Source organism: Anabas testudineus, chromosome 17 (genome assembly GCF_900324465.2).
Source record: "Anabas testudineus chromosome 17, fAnaTes1.2, whole genome shotgun sequence".
Classification (NCBI taxonomy): Eukaryota; Metazoa; Chordata; class Actinopteri; order Anabantiformes; family Anabantidae; genus Anabas; species Anabas testudineus.
The window spans coordinates 18184991-18201961 of record NC_046626.1 but is presented as its reverse complement, the minus strand read 5'-3'; the positions used below and the strand labels follow the sequence as shown (position 1 = coordinate 18201961).

At 40.2% G+C, this 16971-nt stretch overlaps 2 protein-coding genes across 2 annotated transcripts; both read right to left on the bottom strand.

Annotated features, from left to right (window-relative positions):
• Nucleotides 1-546: 546 nt before the first annotated feature.
• Nucleotides 547-6852, bottom strand: LOC113171917 (sodium- and chloride-dependent betaine transporter-like). The gene is made up of 14 exons (XM_026374653.1): nt 6699-6852; nt 6477-6611; nt 6238-6380; nt 5790-5854; nt 4244-4376; nt 3891-4025; nt 3651-3754; nt 3434-3558; nt 3231-3343; nt 3002-3139; nt 2805-2907; nt 1197-1297; nt 913-1083; nt 547-633 (listed from the first exon to the last, which is right to left on the bottom strand). Exons 1-14 carry the CDS (start codon nt 6850-6852, stop codon nt 547-549), a joined length of 1707 nt encoding a protein of 568 aa, XP_026230438.1.
• Nucleotides 6853-7572: 720 nt separating this feature from the next.
• Nucleotides 7573-15936, bottom strand: LOC113171918 (sodium- and chloride-dependent betaine transporter-like). The gene is made up of 14 exons (XM_026374655.1): nt 15783-15936; nt 15553-15687; nt 15305-15447; nt 14898-14962; nt 10618-10750; nt 10328-10462; nt 10088-10191; nt 9085-9209; nt 8882-8994; nt 8654-8791; nt 8469-8571; nt 8215-8315; nt 7939-8109; nt 7573-7659 (listed from the first exon to the last, which is right to left on the bottom strand). The coding sequence occupies exons 1-14, from the start codon at nt 15934-15936 to the stop codon at nt 7573-7575; spliced, it is 1707 nt and encodes a 568-aa protein (XP_026230440.1).
• Between the last annotated feature and the right edge of the window lie 1035 nt (nt 15937-16971).

Below are 16971 nucleotides of genomic sequence, written 5' to 3'. Positions count from 1 at the left end.
ACTGCATATGGAGTAAAAATGGAACCATCAACCTAATCCACAGATCCACGAAGATCTAGATACTTGCTCTGAAAACTAAGTAAAAACTTTGGTGCCTTATATTAATTATGTTTCTGTTACAGTAAATCTATTTCATCCATATTATTATTATTGTTATTATTATTATGGTTGCTTTATATTGTTTTTTGTGCTATTATTTTAGACACATCATATTTGTTAATACTCTTGATGTAGATAAAGATCAGATCATGTTTTATCACAAATGAATGCAGAGAACCAGAAAATTCTGAAATGTTCACAAACTTTTTCTTGCCACTGTATCGTCTGATAAATGAAAGTTTATTTACAATACATACATAAAAACATACACACAAACATAAAGTATTTCGGAGTTTCGTAGTAATAACAACTTTTATTTATTATTATCTAATCTCTTAAAAACAGTAATCAATGACGAGATTCATACAAGAAACAGCACGTTGTAAAAGTTGATTTATATATATATATATTACAATGCTGTTACTTTAGTAGCTTTGCAGTAATTTGTCATTGCAGTACGACAGTTGTCTCCTCTTCTTCCATCTTTCTCTTCAGCCAGGCTGGGTCTTCAGGACGACAGAGGGCGGACAAACGCTGGGACACAGTAATAAGATGGAATAAGATGAGTAAGTTTAAACACTAATTACTATAACACATAGCACATCTTGCCCACAGATATAGTATACATGTAGGGCACCCATCTCACTAAGACCACTCCAAAGGTTTGGGTGTGGTAGCATCATGGGTTGGATGAGCTGCAGTCGTAGCCAACATAAAGCTAAAGCTGTCAGTGATGACATATTCCAGCTGCTAATTACTGAAAGCTCTTTAGAGGCCAGTTGGCTGTTATAAAAGTGATCTTTGGACACTGACCTGTCTGAAGGTTCCTGAGGTCAAGAACATCTGTCCAGCCGCCCACAGTGGCACCATAACAAGAGAGGAGAACGTCATGATCCATCCCAGCACGTACGCCCAGTCAGGGTAAACATAGGAGTTGTTGAATTTGAGGTGTGTGAAATCAACCAGGTACAAGATAAAAGAAATCTGTGGAAGTGATGAGAGTTTAGTAAAGACAATATAAATAAATATAAAATAGAATAAAAATCTAAAATAAATGATCAAATAAATATTCATGGTGTTTAACTTTTCTGACTCACCACTGACAGCAGAGGAATGATGTATTTCCAGCACAGTTTGAAGAAAACAAATGGTCTCTGTCCTACCATGTTCTCAATGATGTCAATCATGTGGTCAGCACCTGACAGAAATTCACAGACAAGCACATTGGATCGGTGTAAAAGTCAAGATTTGTTTGTGCAGCAGAGTAAAGCTATGTTAAAATGGTATTATTTACCGTATTTTCCGCACTATAAGGCGCACCTAAAAGTTTTACATTTTCTCAAAAGCCCACAGTGCCCCTTATAATCCGGTGCGCCTTATATATGGATCAATATCGAGTCAGTCACGCAGTAGAACACGGGAATAGATGTTTAACATTAACGAATCAATGGTGCTGAAGTGGAGGCAGCAACAAGATGGCTACAGTTGGAGGACAAACTCCTATCTTTTCTTTATGTAACTGAAAGAAACTAAATTAACAATTAATACACATCGTTACACATTTGGTGTGTTACACTCGCACACGCTAGCTTGACTTGAATGAAGCTAATTACAATAACACGCACAAGTAATTTATCACATGTAACAGGTAACAACTAACATACTTCTAATGACAATAAACATGTTAATACTTACAAAGACAAATGCTTTCCAAGGCACAAACGTATAAATCACACTCAGCAGATACATGAACCAGTTCGTTTTAATGTGGAAACTAAACTAGTTTAATTTACCGACGGAGAAAATACGTCAAAGCTGTTCTATTGAACAGAGAGTGGAAAGAGCGCTCACTCTGCAACTAATTATCTTAACAAAGATCAACTAAAATACACAACACTCACTCTGATTAATTTTTAAGAACAATACTATAATACTTTTTAGCTGCCTTTGTCACAACTTACTGTTATTCATTTATCACTTGAACTGAAAGGCATGATGGCAATCTATTAATAAAGTTTGACCGACCTCTCTGTATGAGGATCCACCGACTACCTTTCAGACTGACCTCTTATTTTGAAGGTCCCGTTTCCGGGTGGAATGGTGTTCACGCAGCAGCTTGACATTCGTTAAACGGATTGATTGCACCTGTTGTGCACCGGACAAACTCATGACAAACTAATGTGGAGGACTTAAAGTACTCGATGGCTGAGGATTCTGCTACATGGATTATTGCTTTGGAGTATGGACTGTGATACTTTTTCCCGGTTTGTGTTTTGTTGAATGCCGGTGTTTTTCGTTGGATTATTTTGGATTTCCTATTGGATTTGGATTATCTATGTTTCAAGGACTTAGATTTCACCAGGTATTAATATTGACTCCTTTTGTGTTTTTCTAAGGAAAAGACTGCTCAGCTGATGCTTGCGCTGTAGTTTTGTTTGTGTGCAGCAATAAAGGCACTGAACTGAGTAGATTGCTTTGGCCTTATTATTGGTCCTACTAACTCCTGACACACTGACTGTTTTGTTGACGTTTCCTTTAGCGCAGCTCCATCTAATGTTGCATAACATAAGGCCAGCCTCTACTGTAGCATCTATTCTATGCGCCTTATAATGCCGTGCGCCTTATAGTGCGGAAAATACGGTATATTCATTATGCTTCTGACAGAAAACACTCATGAATTAGCTGCGTGCAGTTTCTTAACTCACCAAAACTCCAGGCCACAGCCAGACACATCGATAAACTCATGAAATAATGACAAGCTCTGGTGCAGGCATAATAATCAAACAGCTCAAAAATGTAAATTCCTCCCTAGAGGCACAATATGAAAAAATGTAAAGTTTTAAAAACATTTCACAGCATCAGTTTGCTTTAAATGTGCTTTGCTGGAAATATTTTTGCTCACCTCAGTGACTAAAATCAAATGTGTAAGGAAGAAGAACACACAGATGAGGAGGACAAAGATCTCATGTCTTCCACGTTTATAAAACAGTTTCGGAAACATGTCTCTTACTGAGGTGATAAAAGACTCGACCTCCACAAACTGTGGACAAAATCAAACAAACATATCACTATATATTTCATCCATAATTCTCTGGTTATTATTTTTTAGGCAGTGCAACAAAATCTCTTACATGTGTGTCAACACTCAGTAGAATGAGCATCAGGAAAAAGCAGACAGTCCAGAACTGGGGCAGAGGCATCATAGCTGTAGCTTGTGGGTAAACAATGAAAGCCAAACCTGGACCTGTGTGTTAGGATTAATCACCAGAGTTAATACTGAAACTTTACATTTCCTGGATGTTTGTGTCGGGACTCAGTGGATTCTGAGTTATACCTGACTCGGCCACATTGTCCACACTCACACCCTGTTTCTGAGCCATGAATCCAAGTACAGAGAAGACGACAAATCCAGCAACAAAACTGGTAGCACTGTTCAGCAGACAGAACCAGAAGCAGTCCCTGGAGGTCACAGAGACACAAACAGCCATTGCAATAATATTAGTATTTTATTTTTTCATTATACTTTGCACATGCATACTGTTGTGTTTTACCTGTAACAGTTGTTGTTGTACTTATTATAGCTACCCAGCGCAATCACAGTGCCTGCAGACACACTGTAGGAGAAGTATATTTGAGATCCTGCCTCTATCCACACCTATCATGTCAGAGAAAGTATAATTAAGTTCTCATGGGTACTGCATTAGGTAATAGTTTTATTATGTGAATGAATGCTAATGTCTAAATAAACAGTTAGAGATAGATTCCCTGTGGCTGGTGTCATAATAAATTACCTCAAGGTTAGCCAGGCCTTTCAAGTTTGGGTACAGGTAGAAATAGATCCCTTCAAATGCTCCAGGTAACGTCAGTCCCCTGATCAGCAGTATCAAGAGCATCACATAGGGGAAAGTAGCAGTGAAGTATGCTACCTTGAAAAAAAAAATATATATATATATTTCAGCACATTGTTTATTTAATAACCTGATTAATTGGCAATATTCTTTTTTTTTTAAAACATGTTTTGATAAAATTAATAAGGATTTTATATATATATATATATATATATATATATATATATATATATATATATATATATATATATATATATATATATATAATTGTGACTAATAATGTTAATTATTCTCACTTTTCCAGAGGATTTGATACTTTTCCAGATACTGAAGTAGCAGAACACCCAGCAGACCAGAAGACACAAAGCCAGATCCCACCTGACACTGCCCAGCTCCTCAATACCTGCAGACATGCCTAACACCCGCCGCCTGAGGTGGGGAGAGATTTAAGAGATGCAATACACATAAAACATAGTAATGGTAACATCCAGTATATGGAAGTTTTCATATTTTATAGTAATAAAGTAGGAATTCTATGTTTTTTAAGCCGCAAATTTGTTCCTAGTTACAATTCTTACTATGTTTTCTAAGAATTTACCCTTAAATTAGGACTAGATGACAGTAAAGATTAAAAATCATTCACAAAGATCTTAAAAGAGTTCCTTTAGTCAAGACTTTTAAGAGGCTTAAGAGTTTCTCAAGCAGAAGAATTAAGTTGACAGACAGAGACTATCTACACACTGAATGACAGTGAGCTAATAATATGCTATACAGATTATATTGAGTAGAGATGATATTTGAAAGATGCGCTCATCCAATGCAAAGATGACATTAACAAAAGTGATCACAACATTAAAATATTTGGCTTCATATTGTGACAAACCTCATTTATTTTCATCTGGGGACACACAACTGCGTCATCACACCATCAGATAATGTTTTTACTGGAAATTATGTTTAACAATGCTGCTACTTAAATAGACTCAACAGTAAAACGAAACATTTGGCTAATTTGAAAGTATCATCAAAAAACACTGTTGGTGTATGGAGGAGGAGGGTGGAGAGTCAGGAAACAAAGATAGTTTTTGGGTAGCCCTGCAGAAAGGATGTAGAAATGCAAACGTGAACACACAATTGCTGAAGTTACCTCCCTCATGGTTGTTAACTAAACTAAAATTGTTCTTAGCCCAAATACAACAGACTGTTACTGTACTCGTGTGCACACAATACCACTGCATCTCTAACTGAACAACTTGAACCCACACATTCTTAGGTACGACACACTGTTTTAAAATATCGTCTCTGGTTGATTGAAAGATTTATATGACTTGATCTAAAAGGTGTCTAATGTTTGGCTCCTTCAACAATAACATGATGACTGGCCAGTTTATTTTAGTAGTGGTGGTGGTTAACATGAAATCCACAGTGAAAACAGTCCAAATGTTGATGCTGTCAGCTTCTATTTGTTTAATTTTCTTAAGTATCTCTATTTTCTGATGTTGCAGTGATGCACTTGTGTGTCTCATCAATTACGCAGTGAAATAAATGAGGTTTATCACATAATGAAACTGAGAAAACAGTGAATAGGCTCCATGTTACAAGCTGCAGTAATATAATATTCAGTATGAAATTGGACATTCTGCATAAAGAATACTTCTAAAACATTTTGAAAACAGGATTTTTACTCAGAACATAGCACTTCTGTGGAAATCATATTGTCCTTACAATAAGTAAGTAACTCGAGTGTCTCTTTCACTACTGTAAAATGCATAACGGTACTCCAGTTATTTAGTATTGAATTTGTGTAAAGTTGGTGAAGAAAGAAAAAGAATTTAGACTCACTCCCAGAACTCGGTTGCAGCAGAGGTGGTGTTTGCGGTCACATTTGGTGAAGACGAGTTCATAATCTGAAGACCCATACAGTTAGCTGATTTAGGAAATAAAGATTTCACAAGGGAAATGTGGGTAAATGTGAGGAAATACTGCCACTAGTCTAAATGTTTATGTAAAGGCAGTCGGCTACATACATCTTCACATTTGGTTTAGAGAATAAACGTGTCATAATAGAATATGTGAACATTTACTCTTATGTACACAGATTAACACTGTTAATCATTTGCTCTATGAATCTCCCCAAAAAGATTATAATGTAAGTGCATAAATCATGTCAGAATTTAAAGACAATTGTGAAAATTTTGAATTAGAGACAGAAGAACAGGGTAATATCACTTGGCTAGCATAATTTCTTAAACCTTTATCAAGATTTCAAATTAATCTTCATAACCTAGACTTTACCTGTGTTCCAGGGGTTGTCACAGCTGGCCCACGGCAGCTGGGATCTGAATGAAAACACCAGGTAGAAAAGAGCCCACACTTGGATAACAATGTAGATGAATTCATAAAGCTTCAACATAAAGTCTGCATATCCAATTCCTAAAACAAAGAAAGAAAATTTTTTAAGGGTTATCTTTTTTTAAAATTTAGTTTTTACAGCATTTCTTTCTAATTGGATTTTTTATCTTCACCAACCTTGTGCCAATGGACAGATTTTCCTCCAGCAAGTGATGAATCCTTCCTGTGTGTACTGACCAACTGAAATCTCCAGCAGAAACAGAGGTATCCCACACACCAGAGCCAACAGACCATAGGGCAACAGAAAGGCACCTACAGAGAAAGTATTACATAAATACATGTGCTGATTTTTCAAGTCTCTATATCCAAAATAATGCAACTCATTAAGTGAATACTAACCTCCACCATTCTTGTAGCAGAGATAAGGAAACCTCCACACATTGCCCAGACCGACCACGTTTCCTGCGACCACCAGAACATATTCCGTTTTACTGGCCCACTGTCCTCTGTCTCCAGCTCTTTGCTGATTTTCTGCTTTTTCTTTTCTGTTCATGGCGAGACCCTTTCATCTGTGACGAGTGACTGTTATTCCAAAGTGCTACTGATCTTTCCTGCCTTTTGTTAATTTCTTTCTTCCCTCAAGCTATAAATCATTAAATACAAGCTTTATTGATCTAATTGTCACCATTTCGCCACCACTGAAGAATGTTGCGGTGTGGCCAAAATCCAACCTGGAGATGACTGAGGCCAACAACATGTTACATCTGGTAGAACTTTTTATTTCTAAAATCTTAATGAGCAAAAAGAAATAAAACATATCCTCCTAAAACACAAAGGACAACAAACGACAGCCACAAACACCACACACATAAATATTCTCATACACATAAAATACAGTTTATATCAACAAAAATAATATTTCTGAGCTGATAAAACACAAAGAGTCAAAACTGACTTTATTGAAAAACACATTTAACATACAGAGTTATGTTAGGAAAACTAAGTGAGAGGCTTTTTTAATAACTGGTTGAACTACCTTGAGCGGCAATAACCTCGAGCAAAAACTTTGTGTGGTGTAGCTATTAGATCTGAAATATGAGCCGATGTTGTAAAAGTTGATTTAATGATAGCTGAAATAAGATACAAGTGTAAAATTATATATATATATATATATATATATATATATATATATGTATATGTGTGTGTGTGTGTGTGTGTGTGTGTGTGTAGGCATATTACAATGCTGTTACTTTAGTAGCTTTGCAGTAATTTGTCATTGCAGTACGACAGTTGTCTCCTCTTCTTCCATCTTTCTCTTCAGCCAGGCTGGGTCTTCAGGACGACAGAGCGCAGACAAACGCTGGGACACAGTAATAAGATGGAATAAGATGAGTAAGTTTAAACACTAATTACTATAACACATAGCACATCTTGCCCACAGATACAGTATACATGTAGGGCACCCATCTCACTAAGACCACTCCAAAGGTTTGGGTGTGGTAGCATCATGGGTTGCATGAGCTGCAGTCGTAGCCAACACAAAGCTAAAGCAGTCAGTGACGACATATTCCAGCTGCTAATTACTGAAAGCTCTTTAGAGGCCAGTTGGCTGTTATAAAAGTGATCTTTGGACACTGACCTGTCTGAAGGTTCCTGAGGTCAAGCACATCTGTCCAGCTGCCCACAGTGGCACCATAACAAGAGAGGAGAACGTCATGGTCCATCCCAGCACATACGCCCAGTCAGGGTAAACGTAGGAGTTGTTGAATCTGAGGTGTGTGTAATCAACCAGGTACAAGATAAAAGAAATCTGTGGAAGTGATGAGAGTTTAGTAAAGACAATATAAATAAATAAATATAAAATATAATAAAAATATAAAATAAATATTCATGGTGTTTAACTTTTCTGACTCACCACTGACAGCAGAGGAATGATGTATTTCCAGCACAGTTTGAATAAAATAAATGGTCTCTGTCCTACCATGTTCTCAATGATGTCAATCATGTGGTCAGCACCTGACAGAAATTCACAGACAAGCACATTGGATCGGTGTAAAAGTCAAGATTTGTTTGTGTAGCAGAGTAAAACTATGTGATAATGGTATTATTTATATTCATTATGCTTCTGACAGAAAACATGAATTAGCTGCGTGCAGTTTCTTAACTCACCAAAACTCCAGGCCACAGCCAGACACATCGATAAACTCATGAAATAATGACAAGCTCTGGTGACACTATAATAATCCAAGAGCTGGAATATGTAAATTCCTCCCTATGAAAAAAGTAAAGTTTAAAAAACATTTCACAGCAACAGTTTGCTTTAAATGTGCTTTCCTGGAGATATTTTTGCTCACCTCAGTGACTAAAATCAAATGTGTAAGGAAGAAGAACACACAGATGAGGAGGACAAAGATCTCATGTCTTCCACGTTTATAAAACAGTTTCGGAAACATGTCTCTTACTGAGGTGATAAAACACTCGACCACCACAAACTGTGGACAAAATCAAATAAACATATCATTATATATTTCATCCATCATCCCCAGTTTTTATTTTTTAGGCAGTGCAACAAAATCTCTTACATGTGTGTCAACACTCAGTAGAATGAGCATCAGGAAGAAGCAGACAGTCCAGAACTGGGGCAGAGGCATCATAGCTGTAGCTTGTGGGTAAGCAATGAAAGCCAAACCTGGACCTGTGTGTTAGTATTAATCACCAGAGTTAATACTGGAACTTTACATTTCCTGGATGTTTGTGTCGGGACTTAATGGATTCTGAGTTATACCTGACTCGGCCACATTGTCCACACTCACACCCAGTTTCTGAGCCATGAAGCCGAGTACAGAGAAGACGACAAATCCAGCAACAAAACTGGTAGCACTGTTCAGCAGACAGAGCCAGAAGCAGTCCCTGGAGGTCACAGAGACACAAACAGCCATTGCAATAACATTAGTATTTTTAGTACTGTACCTCGTATCATAAAAACTACAGCTGGGGGCCGAGCCTTTTCTCACAAAGCTCCAAAGTTATGGAATAGCCTTCCAAATAGCGTTCGGGACTTAGACACAGTGTCAGTATTTAAGTCTAGGCTAAAAACCTATTTATTTAGTCAAGCATTTTTGTAAATAGATTTGCCTTAGGGAAAGACTCATGGACGTACAGCATTGTGGTGAACCGGTGTGTTTAGATGCTGTCTTCCCCACTCTCACTAATCACTCAGGTTTGTTGACGGTGAAGTGATTGGTTGCTCTATATCCCAGGGAGCCCTCATGTCTGTGTTTCCTTCTGGCCCACCCTTTTAGTTTGGCTGTCAAAGTTAGTTCTGCCGGAGTCCCTGCTGCACTACACTAAATATACATTCACCCTAAACTTCATCTGACTGTGATCATAACTATCTGTTATCTCTCCTCTTCTCTCTCTTTCCCTCTCCCTCTCTCTTTTTCCCTCTTTCTATCTCTCTGTCAAGCTACACGTCGTTCCACCCTTTGCCCTCTGGACCTGTCTGACTCGTCTCGGAGGTCTCGACTCAATGCGTGATAGTCCAGGACTGGAACAAGTCTGCCTGCAATAACTAACTGGACTCCACATTAACTTAAGACATTAACTGCTATACTAAACTGCCTGCTGCCTACACAGCATGTAATCACCCATATGAGGATGGGTTCCCTGTTGAGTCTGGTTCCTCTCAAGGTAAAAAAAATAAAATTGAATTGAATTGAATTGAATTATTTTGTTTTGTCATTATACTTTGCAGACGCATGCTGATGTGTTTTACAGCTTATATTTACCTGTAACAGTTGTTGTTGTACTTATTATAGCTACCCAGCACAATCAGAGTTCCTGAAGATACACTATAGGAGAAGCATATTTGAGATCCGGCCTCTATCCACACCTATCATGTCACAGGAAGTATAGTTAAGTTCTCATGGGTACTGCATTGGGTAATACTTTTATTATGTGAATGAATGCTAATGTCTAAATAAACAGTTAGAGATAGATTCCCTGTGGCTGGTGTCATAATAAATTACCTCAAGGTTAGCCAGGCCTTTCAAGTTTGGGTACAGGTAGAAATAGATCCCTTCAAATGCTCCAGGTAACGTCAGTCCCCTGATCAGCAGTATCAAGAGCATCACATAGGGGAAAGTAGCAGTGAAGTATGCTACCTTGAAAAAAAATAAAAAGATTATTTCAGCACATTGTTTATTTAATAACCTGATTAATTGGCAATATTCTTTTTTTATAAAAACATGTTTTGATAAAATGAATAACGATTTTTTCTAAATATTTAATTGTGACTATTAATTTAAATTATTCTCACTTTTCCAGAGGATTTGATACTTTTCCAGATACTGAAGTAGCAGAACACCCAGCAGACCAGAAGACACAAAGCCAGATCCCACCTGACACTGCCCAGCTCCTCAATACCTGCAGACATGCCCAACACCCGCCGCCTGAGGTGGGGAGAGATTTAAGAGATGCAATACACATAAAATGTGGTAATGGTAACATCCAGTATATGGAAGTTTCAGATTTAATAGTAGGAATTTTATATTTCAGATCCTGAATAGATTCTGCAGTTATTGCTTCAAGGGTGGTTTTTGTAAAGTTTCTTAAGCCTAAAATTCGTTCCTAGTGACAATTCTTACTATGTTTTCTAAGAATTTACCCTTAAATTAGGACTAGATCCCAGTAAAGATTAAAAATCATTCACAAAGATCTTAAAAGAGCTCCTTTAGTCAAGACTTTTAAGAGGCTTAAGAGTTTCTCAAGCAGAGGAATAAAGTTGCTGACAGACAGAGACTATCTACACACTGAATGACAGTGAGCTAATAATATGCTATACAGATTATATTGAGTAGGGATGATATTTATTTACCCCTCCTCGAACCTTACTGTGGTGGAGGGGTTTGCGTATCTGAATGACCCTAGGAGCTATGTTGCCGCGGGCTTAAGCCCCTGGTAGGGTCTCCCAAGGCAAACAGGTCCTAGGCGACGGGCCAGACTAAGAGCAGTTCACAAACCCCTTATGATGAACACAAAGTCAGGGACTGTTACGTCACCCGGATTGAGAGCCAGGCCCGGGGTTGGGGCACGTAGGCGAGCGCTTGGTGGCCAGGATCTTTCCCATGGGACCCGGCCGGGCCCAGCCCGAAGGAGCGACGTGGGACCGACTTATTGTAGGCCCACCATCCCGCAAGAAGGAGCATAGGGTGTCGGTGCAGTGTGGATTGGGTGGCAGCCGTGGGGAGGTGCCTCGACGACCCAATCCCTGGACAAGGAATCTGGCAATTGGGACATGGAATGTCACATCACTGGGTGGAAAGGAGCCTGAACTTGTGTTGGAGTTTGAGCGGTACCGGCTAGAGATAGTCGGGCTCACTTCCACACACAGTCTGGGCTCTGGAACACAACTCCTTGAGAAAGGTCTCTCCACTGTTGTTTGTGCCTACGGGCCAAATAGCAGTGTAGAGTACCCGGCTTTCATAGGGTCTCTGGAAGGGGTACTGGAAGGTGCTCCGACTGGGGGATTGCAATGCCTACGTGGGCAATGACAGTGATACCTGGAGGGGCGTGATTGGGAGGAACGGCCTCTCTGATATTAACCCGAGTGGTGTTTTTTTTATTGGACTTCTGTGCTAGTCACAGTTTGTCCATAACGAACACCATGTTCAAGCATAAGAGTGTCCATCAGTCCACGTGGCACCAGGACACACTAGGTTGGAGGCTTTGTGGAGGAGGACTATCAGTCTGCCTCAAGGAAATTCTGGCAAACCATCCGGCGCCTCAGAAGGGGTAAGCAGTTTCCTGCCAACACTGTTTACAGTGGAGGTGGGGAGCTGCTGACTTCGACTGGGGACATTGTAGGACAGTGGAAGGAATACCTTGAGGATCTCCTCAACCCCGTCGACACGCCTTCTGTTGAGGAAGCAGAGGCTGGGGACTCAGAGTTTGACTCGTCCATTTCCCTGGTCGAAGTCACTGAGGTAGTCAGTAAGCTCCTCGGTGGCAAGGCACCAGGTGTGGATGAAATTCGCCCTGAGTACCTTAAGTCTCTGGATGTTGTGGGGCTATCTTGGTTGACACGCCTTTGCAGCATCGCGTGGAGATCAGGGACAGTACCTCTGGACTGGTAAACCGGGGTGGTGGTTCCTCTTTTTAAAAAGGGGGACTGGAGGGTGTGTTCCAACTATAGGGGGATCACACTCCTCAGCCTCCCTGGGAAAGTCTATGCCAGAGTGCTGGAGAGGAGAATTAGGCCGCTAGTTGAACCTCGGATCCAGGAGGAACAATGCGGTTTTCGTCCTGGCCGTGGAACACTGGACCAGCTCCATACTCTTGCTAGGGTGCTCGAGGGTTAATGGGAGTTCGCCCATCCAGTCTACATGTGTTTTGTGGACTTGGAGAAGGCATTTGACCGTGTCCCTCGTGGCATCCTGTGGGCGGTACTTTGGGAATATGGGATCCGGGGCCCTTTGTTAAGGGCCGTTCGGTCCTTGTATGACCGGAGTAGGAGCTTGTTTCGCATTGACGACAGTAAGTCAGACTTGTTCCCGGTGCATGTTGGACTCCGACAGGGCTGCCCTTTGTCATCGATCCTGTTCATTACTTTTATGGACAGGATTTCTAGGCGCAGCCAGGGGTCGAAGGGAATCCGGTTTGTGGACCACAGGATCTCATCTCTGCTTTTTTGCAGATGATGTTATCCTGTTGGCCTCATCAGACCGGGACCTCCAGCAGGCAGTGGAGGGGTGTGCAGCTGAGTGTGAAGGGGCTGGGATGGGAATCAGCACCTCCAAGTCCGAGGCCATGGTTCTCAACCGGAAAAAGGGGGCCTCCACCCTCCAGGTTGGGGGGGAGATCCTCCCTCAAGTGGAGGAGTTTAAGTATCTTGGGGTCTTGTTCACGAGTGAGGGAAATAGGGAGCGTGAGATTGACAGACGGATTGGTGCATCGGCAGCAGTAATGCGGTCAGTGTACCGGTCTGTTGTGGTGAAAAAGGAGCTGAGCAAAGCTCTCGATTTACCGGTCAGTCTACGTTCCTACCCTCACCTATGGCCATCAGCTTTGGGTCATGACCGAAAGGACAAGGTCGCGGATACAAGCAGCCGAAATGAGTTTTCCTCCGTAGAGTGGCTGGGCGCACCCTTAGCGATAGGGTGAGGAGCTCAGTCACCCGGGAGGAGCTCGGAGTAGAGCCGCTGCTCCTCTGCATCGAGGGGCCAGTTGAGGTGGCTTGGGCATCTGTTTCGGATGCCTCCGGGACGCCTTGCAGGGAAGGTTTTCTGGACATGTCCCACCAGGTAGAGGCCCCAGGGAAGACCCAGGACACGTTGGAGGGACTATGTCCGACTGGCCTGGGAACACCTCGGCATTCCCCCGGAAGAGCTGGAGGAGGGGTCTAGGGAGAGGGAAGTCTGGGCATCTCTGCTTAAGCTGCTCCCCCCACGACCCGGCCCCAGATAAGCGGAAGAAAATGGGTGGATGGATGGATGGAATGGATGATATTTGTGAGATGTGTTCATCCAATGCAAAGATGACATTGACAAATCACAACATTAAGATATTTGGCTACTGCAAGAATGCAGCAGTGATGATTTGTCCATCATAGCACTTCCAAAGTTTCATGTTGTGACAAACCTCATTTATTTTCATCTGGGGACACACAGCTGCGTCATCACACCATCGGATAATGTTTTTACTGGAAAATACATGTTTAACAATGCTGCTACTTAAATAGACTCAGCAGTAAAACGATAACCAAACATTTGGCTAATTTGAAAGTATCATGTATGGAGAAGGAGGGTGGAGAGTCAGGAAACAAAGACAGTTTTTGGGTAGCCCTGCAGGAAGGATGTAGAAATCCTATTTACAGTAACTGTAAATGTGAACACTGGCCATGGGCCACTAATTGCTGAAGTTACCTCCCTCATGGTTGTTAACTAAACTTAACATTGTTCTTAAAATACAACAGACTGTAACAGTACTTATGTGCACACAATACCGCTGCACTTCTAACTGCATAACCTGAACCCAAACATTCTTAGGTATGACACACTGTTTTAAAATGTCGTCTCTGGTTGATTGAAAAATGTATATGACTTGACCTAAAAGGTGTCTAATGTTTGGCTCTCATGAATGACCGGTTTATTTTAGTAGTGGTGGTTAACATAAAATCCACAGTGAAAACAGTCCAAATGTTGATGCTGTCAGCTTCTATTTGTTTAATTTAATTAAGTATCTTCATTTCTGATGGTGCAATGATGCACTTGTGTGTCTCATCAATTACGCAGTAAAATAAATGAGGTTTATCACATAATGAAACTGAGAAAGCAGTGAAAAGGCTCCATGTTACAAGCTGTAATATTATAATATTCAGTGTGAAATTGTACATTCTGCATAAAACATTTTGAAAACAGGATTTTTACTCAGAACATAGCACTTCTGTGGAAATCATATTGTCCTTACAATAAGTAAGTAACTCGAGTGTCTCTTTCACTACTGTAAAATGCATAACGGTACTCCAGTTATTTAGAATTGTATTTGTGTAAGGTTGGTGGTCTGACAAAAAACTAACTAAGAAAAAGAATTTGGACTTACTCCCAGAACTCGGTTGCAGCAGAGGTGGTGTTTGCGGTCACATTTGGTGAAGACGAGTTCATAATCTGAAGACCCATACAGTTAGCTGGTTTAGGAAATAAGAATTTCACAAGGGAAATGTGGGTAAACGTGAGGAAATACTGCCACTAGTCTAAATGTTTATGTAAAGGCAGTCGGCTACATACATCTTCACATTTGGTTTAGAGAATAAATGTGTCATAATAGAATATGTGAACATTTACTCTTATGTACACAGATTAATACTGTTAATCATTTGCTCTATGAATCTCCCCCAAAAAATTACAATGCAAGTGCATAAATCATGTCAGAATTTTTAGAAAATTGTGAAAATTTTGAATTAAAGACAGCCTTTATCAAGATTTCAAAATAATCTCCGTAACCTAGACCTTACCTGTGTTCCAGGGGTTGTCACAGCTGGCCCACGGCAGCTGGGATCTGAATGAAAACACCAGGTAGAAAAGAGCCCACACTTGGATAACAATGTAGCTGAAGTCATAAAGCTTCAACACAAAGTGTGCATATCCAATTCCTAAAACAAAGAAAGTTTGATAAGAAAATTTGTTAAGGGTTATCTTTTTTTTAAATTTAGTTTTTACAGCATTTCTTGCTAATTGCATTTTTTATCTTCACCAACCTTGTGCCAATGGACAGATTTTCTTCCAGCAGGTGATGAATCCTTCCTGTGTGTACTGACCAACTGAAATCTCCAGCAGAAACAGAGGTATCCCACACACCAGAGCCAACAGACCATAGGGCAACAGAAAGGCACCTACAGAGAAATTATTACACGTGTAGTATAATACATGTGCTGATTTTTCAAGTCTCTATATCCAAAATAATTCAACTCATTAAGTGAATACTAACCTCCACCATTCTTGTAGCAGAGATAAGGAAACCTCCACACATTGCCCAGACCGACCACGTTTCCTGCGACCACCAGAACATATTCCGTTTTACTGGCCCACTGTCCTCTGTCTCCAGCTCTTTGCTGATTTTCTGGTTTTTCTTTTCTGTTCATGGCGAGACCCTTTCATCTGTGACGAGTGACTGTTATTCCAAAGTGCTACTGATCTTTGCTCCTTTTGTTAATTTCTTTCTTCCCTCAAGCTATAAATCATTAAATACAAGCTTTATTGATCTAATTGTCACCATTTCACCACCACTGAAGAATGTTGCGGTGTGGCCAAAATCCAAACTGGAGATGACTGAGGCCAACAACATGTTACATCTGGTAGAACTTTTTATTTCTAAAAACTTAATGAGCAAAGAGAAATAAAACATATCCTCCTAAAACACAAAGGACAACAAACGACAGCCACAAACACCACACACATAAATATTCTCATACACATAAAATACAGTTGCATCAGTTTCCTTTTTTTTTCTACATACATTGGTCATGAAATATGATCCGAAAGTAATAAATATCAACAAACATAATATTTCTGATCTGATATAATGCAAACAGTCAAAATTGACTATATTGAACACACCCATTTAACATACAGAGTGATGTTAGGAAAAGTAAGTGAGAGGCTTTAATAACTGGTTGAACTACCTTGAGCGGCAATAACGTCGAGCAAACACTTTGTGTAGTGTAGCTATTAGATCTGCCCAATGTCCAGGAGGAATTCTGCACTGTTGAGGTCTGGGCTCTGACTGGGCAACTCCTAATGGTGGGTTATTGTCCTGCTGCACCATCCAGCTTTTTGTCAGCTTCAGTTTGCAGACAGCCATCCTGAAATTATCCTGTAGGATACATATATAAACTTGGGAATGTACTGATGTCAAGCTGTGAGTTGAACAGCTGCACATTAACTTGTTCAGACAGTATGAAGATCCTGATCATCTCTCCACCACATTTCATTTTTGGCATGATGTTTTTATGGTAGTATGCAGCTCATGTTTTTTACGACATGCATAGTGCTGCAAGCCATAAAACTTCAGTTTCATCAGTCCACAAACCTTTTTCCCAGTAGCACTGTGGAGTGTCATGCTGGTCTTTGGTAAACTTGAGGTGTGCTGCAATGTTTTTTAGGAGAGAGCACACAAC

Coding starts and splice junctions, on each gene's coding strand:
- LOC113171917 (XM_026374653.1), bottom strand. CDS start 6,852: ATGAACAGAAAAGAAAAAGCAGAAAATCAGCAAAGAGCTGGAGACAGA. Junction 5,855..6,237: donor ACCCCTGGAACACAGGTAAA/GTCTAGGTTATG, acceptor ATGGGTCTTCAG/ATTATGAACTCGTCTTCACC. Junction 3,140..3,230: donor TACTGAGTGTTGACACACAT/GTAAGAGATTTT, acceptor TTTTGTCCACAG/TTTGTGGAGGTCGAGTCTTT.
- LOC113171918 (XM_026374655.1), bottom strand. CDS start 15,936: ATGAACAGAAAAGAAAAACCAGAAAATCAGCAAAGAGCTGGAGACAGA. Junction 14,963..15,304: donor ACCCCTGGAACACAGGTAAG/GTCTAGGTTACG, acceptor ATGGGTCTTCAG/ATTATGAACTCGTCTTCACC. Junction 9,210..10,087: donor TACAACAACAACTGTTACAG/GTAAATATAAGC, acceptor TGTGACCTCCAG/GGACTGCTTCTGGCTCTGTC.